This window comes from Homalodisca vitripennis, unplaced genomic scaffold (genome assembly GCF_021130785.1).
Source record: "Homalodisca vitripennis isolate AUS2020 unplaced genomic scaffold, UT_GWSS_2.1 ScUCBcl_2811;HRSCAF=7916, whole genome shotgun sequence".
In the NCBI taxonomy this organism is placed as follows: domain Eukaryota; kingdom Metazoa; phylum Arthropoda; class Insecta; order Hemiptera; family Cicadellidae; genus Homalodisca; species Homalodisca vitripennis.
The window spans coordinates 120,372-127,992 of record NW_025779031.1 but is presented as its reverse complement, the minus strand read 5'-3'; the positions used below and the strand labels follow the sequence as shown (position 1 = coordinate 127,992).

The window sequence follows — 7,621 nt, the reverse complement described above, 5'->3', positions numbered from 1 at the left end:
ACTTCCGAACCACCACCAATGGCCGGGCAGGCGGGCCGCTTGCAAGGACAGGATCGCTCAGCGGTCACCTGTCCAAGCAGCAGCCACGCTCGGCGTTGCTTGATCTGGTTATCTTGCGATTAAATTAAAGTAGTATGATTGAAGATAGACTGAAAATAACTAATAGTTATATGCTCTGTTAAGTGTTAGGGTGCAAAATTAACTAAATTCAAGAAGTGCAAAACGTAATCATATTTTGCAAATATGATTTAAGTGTGGCAATGATTATTAAAAATTTATGATAATGTAACTACATGACAAAGATGCAAAAAATTATATTATATGAAGTTATATAGCTGTAAGATGTAAGGCAACATACGGGATGAACTTAAAGAGTACTCAAGGAACATATTTTATAAATTATGAAAAAACTAAAGGAAAAGAGAGAGAGAAAACAAAATATTCAGTGGGATAATAGCGGTACCCTATTAACCGCAAATTTCAAAATATTATCTTCTAAGGGCCGAGTGAAAATTTTAATTGCATAAGCACATAATCTGGGTTTTCGTGAAACAGTTAGAGAAATTCTTAAGAAAGACATCGATCTTCAGTCATGCTAGATTTTGTGCAGGTCAAAACGTGGGTGGAAGGGGGTGTAAACTTTTTACAAATAAGAAAAGAAAACTTATTTCTCATGCTACAATTTTGTAGAGTGTAATATTTAAAACCAACCGTCAGACCCACAAATAATGTTTACATCATCGTCAGTTATTAAACGTTAACACTACGCAATTTTAAAGTCAGTGACAAAACTAAGCGAGAACCACTTCCAGTGAATGAAATGTCTCTTATCTGTTTTCAGGTGTGGTACGCAGAACACAGGCTACAGGTAGATGAATTCCTACAATTAGTAACAGACTGGATGAGGTGGCGGGACAGACAGGATCACAATAATAGTCCTGTTCCGATGGTGTTGTGGCGCTTGTTCAACTACTATTTTTTTAACCGTGAGGCTAAAAGAAACCGCCAAAAACAATAGAAGACCACCACCTCTGTTTCCTGTTATGAAATAATTAAGTAATTTTAATGATTGAGGCCTGCACCGTTCAATTGTATTTGCAGGACAAGACCCACTACAATAAAGATAAATGTGACATAGTCTGTATTCATTTATATATATCTTTCTTAACCTCTTCAATAATCCTAATCCTTAAGAGTCCTGAGGTTTACACCAGCAACCATTTTAATTTATAATTGAAATCTGGGGATATGACAAGCCGTCTCCCTAGGGATATGACTAGCCGTCTCCCTGGGGATATGACTAACCGTCTCCCTGGGGATATAACAAGCCTTCTCCCTAGGGATATGACTAGCCGTCTCCCTGAGGATATGACAAGCTGTCTTCCTGGGGATATAACAAGCTGTCTTCCTGGGGATATAACAAGCCGTCTCCCTAAGGATGTAACAAGCCGTCTCCCTGAGGATGTAACAAGCCGTCTCCCTGAGGATATAACAAGCTGTCTTCCTGGGGATATAACAAGCTGTCTTCCTGGGGATATAACAAGCCGTCTCCCTAAGGATGTAACAAGCCGTCTCCCTGAGGATATGACAAGCTGTCTTCCTGGGGATATAACAAGCCGTCTCCCTAAGGATATAACAAGCTGTCTTCCTGGGGATGTAACAAGCCGTCTCCCTGAGGATATAACAAGCTGTCTTCCTGGATATATAACAAGCCGTCTCCCTAAGGATATAACAAGCCGTCTCCCTAAGGATGTAACAAGCCGTCTCCCTAAGGATGTAACAAGCCGTCTCCCTGAGGATATGACAAGCCGGCTCCCTAGGGATATGACTAGCCGTCTCCCTGGGGATGTGACAAGCCATCTCCCTGGGGACATAAGAAGCCGTATCCCTGGGGATTAGCAAGCCGTCTAATCCCACCTCTGTTTCTGTTATGAAATAATTAAGTAATTGTAATGATTGAAACCTGCACCGTTCAATTGTATTTGCAGGACAAGACCCACCACAATAAAGATAAATGTGACATAGTCTGTACTAATTTATATATCTTTCTTAACCTATTCAATAATCCTAATCCTTAAGAGTCCTGAGGTTTTACACCAGTAAACATTTTAATTTATAATTGACATCTGGGGATATGACAAGCCGTCTCCCTAGGGATATAACTAGCCGTCTCCCTGGGGATATGACTAACCGTCTCCCTGGGGATATAACAAGCCTTCTCCCTAGGGATATGACTAGCCGTCTCCCTGAGGATATGACAAGCTGTCTTCCTGGGGATATAACAAGCCGTCTCCCTAAGGATGTAACAAGCCGTCTCCCTAAGGATGTAACAAGCCGTCTCCCTGAGGATATGACAAGCCGTCTCCCTAGGGATATGACAAGCCGTCTCCCTGGGGATATGACAAGCCGTCTCTATGAGGATATGACCAGCCATATCCCTGGGGATATGACAAGCCGTCTCCATGAGGATATGACAAGCCATCTCCCTGGGGACATAAGAAGCCGTATCCCTGGGGATTTGCAAGCCGTCTCCCAGAGAGGTTAACGGGAGCTGTCGCCCTTAGTTGGTAGTGAGATAGCTCCATAAGGGTCTACGTGTCGTCTACTTTTAGAAGGTCTAGATGACCGTCTCCCATAGTTGTTAGATGACCTACAAGAGAATTTAAATTACCACAGTAAAATACCTATCTCAAGTGATTTGACTGAATATTTTTTATTTGATTTATATGAATTTTATTTGATTGAAAACTATTATTATTATTATTTTATTCGTCTATTAATTCAAATTGCCTATTAATTCTTAAACTATTTAATATTAAGCTATATGAAGCTGTTTACAAAACCTGCCATGTAATGGATTTTGTTTGAACTCTAGACATTGGACTACTACTATATTCCTATGATAAAAGATGTTTGTGTAATAATGCAGCATATCAGATTTAAATTTATATAAAAACAAGCAATTATCATCTATAATTAAGATTAATAAATAAATTCAATAGATCGTTAGTTATACGAAAAAGCAATTAATTGTCTCCTACTAAATACAGAGTCAGTGTAAGACTATTAACTATCAGCTATAACCCTTATTAAGTACCTTTTCGAGTTGCCGAACTAACAGTATTCACAGTTTAATTGTGTCTTCTGTTTGAAAATAAAACACAATATAAAACTCAGTAACTTATATAAATCCATCCAGAAATAGTTAGGAGTATATTGATATTGAGTATTACTATAAACTGGGAATAAATAATTCATTGAGATAACTGGTCCAGACAGAGTCGGCCGTGATGCATTATCATATATAGCTATAGAAGCAATTTTGATTAGTATAATTGTGTCGGCGCCCTCTGGGTTCCTCTATCATAAATCAGTACCAGACCAGTACAGTCCAGACCCATTGGAAATATTGGGTATGTTTTCCGTTTTTATTCATTACTTAGTTAGTACTGGTCGGCGCGTTGCATTATGTTATCTATTCATATAAGTAAATTGGATTACTACAGCAGGATCAAATAAACTAGGCTTTGGTCATTTACTGTGAAAACTCTGTTCTCCGCTTCGGGATTTCTCGAGGAGATAACGTGTATGCTGTCAACTTTAGCCATTTTTTGTAGCTATTGTTAAAATTTCCTGTTAAGTTAGCTATTGTTGAGATTAGCCTAAAATACAGTCATGAACTATTTCTTTCTAGAGGTTAGACCATTAGTAGAAAAATAAAAAAAAGTTATTACTTTTTGACCAAATATAATAACAAAGTCATCCAAGGTTTCACAACAATGATTGCATATTTTATTGATCCAGAGGACACATAAGGACTGAGAGTGTAACAGAGTGTTCTATTTTGGCAAGCGACCCCAGCACTTTGCAGAGTCTGGGCTGCGACAACATGGCTCGCTGTCTGATAGAGGACTTTTTTCATTTGTAACCCAAAACAATTTGTGTACCTCTAGTGTTTTATCGATATAGCTATAGGAATGATATATTACTGCTCAGCATTTTACTTGTTTTCCAGTTGTGAGTGGATGTGTAGTTTATACATCTCGACTCCATAATATATTGCATCATAACTTTCATCTAAGTTTTTTATTGGTTTCCAATGCGTTAAAAACTTGATGCTGATAGAAACAAAAATATATTTATAAAATGCTGAGGAATGCTATCTTTAGCCCAACAGATTTTAAACAAAATCCGACCTTTAAAAAATAATAGTGCGCATTCAATTACAAATTGTCGAGTTTCTGGGAGCAGGTGTATTTAAATTTACTGAAGTTGACTCAGTCACTGTGTAGTAAAACGAAACACGGTTTATGTAATATAGAAATTTAAAAAAAGTTGATTTAGTTATTTTTACTAAAAGTATAAAAGTTTCCATAAGTTAGTTCAAAACTGAGAAAACACGATTGTTCTGATGTATCGTTATTTTTAATTTCTTAGCTGTATTCAGCTCATAATACAACCAATATCACCCAGTACAAAGTAATCAATCGTATATTCACCCAAGTACTCAGGACGTTTGGTATACAACGCCTTACAGAATTAGTGTTACATTTCTGTCCACCATTATCACATTGTTTCTGAGGTTCTGTAAGTTCTTGATGATAAACAATGTTCGCCTGCAGATACAAAACTGTTGAGTAGTCACTCAGCCATAAGGTGATCTGTTATGAGCATAATTAGAATTTTCTTCAATCGAGCCCATTTATAATAAAAAACCAAAGTTTTGTATTTTGATGTCTAGTTGTATTTAAGACGAAGGGTCCTGTATTATCTCAGCTGATATTACTAAACACTATTCAATCTGACCAATGAACGATCAGTATGACTTTCTGTCACAGGTTTTCAGCTTGAGAATTATAAATTTCTCTTTCCAATAAAACGAAAAAGATTATTTTCAGAAACGATCAATAAACTCAAAAAAGAAGACAGTAAAACTTTTAGGGAAAGTTGGCATACTATAATAAAGGATACATGTTGATCAGAGATCAGTCAGATTGATCAAACTATATTTATCACTGATTTTTAGATTGATTAGATTAGTGATTATTGAATCTCTATAGTGAAAAAAATATTTCTAGAATATGATTGTGAAATAAACCTTTCGGGGCAATTTGGACCAAAAACAAGTAAGTTAGCTGCACAAAGGGTATTTAATTTCAAGTAAACTTTAGTATTTATTTTGATAATTTTTATTCAGTTGCGAACAAAACTAAACAGTTTACTTGAGGTGGTGCAATTTTTGGGTGTTAGTTTCTAATTGGTGCAATTTGAAGTAGTTTTGTTACCGAACAGGATTATAAATTTACTTAAAATCACAGTAGGGTTTAAATTTATTTGTTAATTACCGGAGCTTGAAAGATTAAGCTAGAAAAAGTGTTAAAGCTTTAGTAAATTTAAAACATTGACATTACTTTGGCTCTATGTACTGTGCAAACTCACTGATAACTTAGTCATAAAATCAACAAAAAACTAGAGTACAGGTTTGAGTCAGCCGTTCGTTATCAAAGTAGCAGTCAAGCTAGGACGGCAATATTGGTTGATCGGTGAAGAATAAAGCCTTGATTTTGCTCTATGTACAAACTAATTAATTAGGCTACTTAACAGAACTGATACAATGGGTATAATGATTTGATTACTTAATACTGTAGTTTTCATTTTAAATTGTTGTCGAGTGGTATCGTTCAGTTTATGTTGATTGACTATAAACGAAATTGCAGTCACATAGGCTACAATAAAACAGTTGGTATCTAAAACTATGATTTTCCATTTCCAGCAATTTAAGAATGAACGTTTTTTAAATGTTTACGATCTTTTTGTAACTCGGAATTTTCACTCTGTTCTCTATTCTTCACTAAATGCCGTGATACGTTTATTGATATGGAGAAGAAGATGAGCGGGTAACTTGGAACGAAAAATGGTTTATTTTAACCAGACAGTTTGTTACAACCAAAATCAGTCAATTATAATGTAGTTAACTGGAATATTGATTACTTAGAAACACACATACTCTAATCACACAAAGCTACTAAATTAACTATACATATAAGAATAACTAAAAATCAACTAGCATACTTGAAACTATTATTAATTATGTAAAACTTAATCTTGCCGATGTCATTTCATAAACCAACTTCCTTTGTGACAGCTTGCGGACAATAGATGTTTTGTTAGACAATAGAACAAAGGACAGGCGAAACAATACTGGTAACACTGGACATGTCACATGTGTTCTGTGTTGTACTATTGTATGTATAACCACCTCATACATGCCGTATATCTACGAGTAACTACTTGGATGGATAATTCATCTCGCAATAGTACCATTTTGTATGCACATGCTTACATATTTTAACATAGTTAGTAATAGATTACAAGTTCATGATCATAGATTACAACAAATTAACTAAGTTATGGGTCTTGCATAAATTCTTATTATATATTCAGATGACAAAAATGAGTTGGAATTATATACGAGCTGTTGACTGATGGAAAGAATGATTCCCTCTAACTATTAGACTTTCACAAAGTGAGACTGATGATTTATCAAGTCAATCAACCAAAATGAATTAAAAAATTATTGTTTTTCTTGAGCAATTAAAAATCAGTAATGATTCTTGGCTTTATTGGTCGAACCTTAGCAAAACCTATCAATTAAGGGCTCAGAAAAAATGTATATGTCTGTCTGTCTACACGATTCCTCAAAATTGAAATCTTGTATTTGGTTAAATCTGGCCTTTACTTGTAAAATTATATATTTTTATTTAATTGTTAAATTTATAAAATTAAGGATCTAGACTGAATAAATGTTTCCCTCCTCGTCTAAATAAGTCTACCCATAGAGATAAGCTTTTTTATGAAAAAAATACAAAATCAAATTTGGACATCTGGGGCTAACTTTACCAACATGGTTCAAGATGTGCAATCAAACTGGCTGTAATAATATTGAACATCGACTGTTGAATAAAAGCTGCAGAAATTGGTCTTTTAATTAAAAATGATTATGCACTATGTATATAATATAAAAAAGTTGCTATAAAATTTTATTCTCTCTTCCCCCTCAATACGCATATTATAAATCTTTACGTATCCTATTTATCATGAGGGCGGTTAGTAGTATTTGTATTGAATTTCGTAACAGAAATAATGCACCATTGATACGAAAAATCACACTTGAAGGGAACATTGCTTATAAATAAATAACTCAATATTAAAGTAAATCCTCTTAAAAATTGTTCGTATTTAATCAACTTAAATACAAATCAACAAGTAACAAATAAAAAGTTTAAAAAAACGAAAGAAGTTGATGTTTGAAACGTTTACAGAATAAACTGCATGGACATTGCACATGTAGACAGAATCAATGTTTACTTTAGTTTCAGATTTCACGAAATAGAAGGGAAGTACTATTTTGCTGAGGCTTCAAGATTGGAAGAGGCGAAGCGTTGGAACCTGCAAGAGCAATAAGTTACAGTCACCCCTTCCCTCCTCCCCTCACAACCCCTCACACCCGCTACTATACTCTCCATTCTCTCGGATATAACGGGCCACATTCATCACAATATCGGCCAACCTGGCTCTGGTGGCTTGACATCTCACTTACACGACCGAGAATAATGGCGCA

General features: G+C 35.3%; 1 protein-coding gene across 1 annotated transcript; it reads left to right on the top strand.

The window, feature by feature from the left end:
- The first annotated feature begins 1,272 nt into the window (after positions 1-1,272).
- Positions 1,273-1,899, top strand: LOC124372328 (proteoglycan 4-like). Its single transcript, XM_046830710.1, has one exon. The coding sequence runs from the start codon at positions 1,273-1,275 to the stop codon at positions 1,897-1,899; it is 627 nt and encodes a 208-aa protein (XP_046686666.1).
- Positions 1,900-7,621: the final 5,722 nt, after the last annotated feature.

What these genes read in the sequence shown, in the direction of transcription:
- LOC124372328 (XM_046830710.1), top strand. Translation starts at nt 1,273, where the DNA reads ATGACTAGCCGTCTCCCTGGGGATATGACTAACCGTCTCCCTGGGGAT.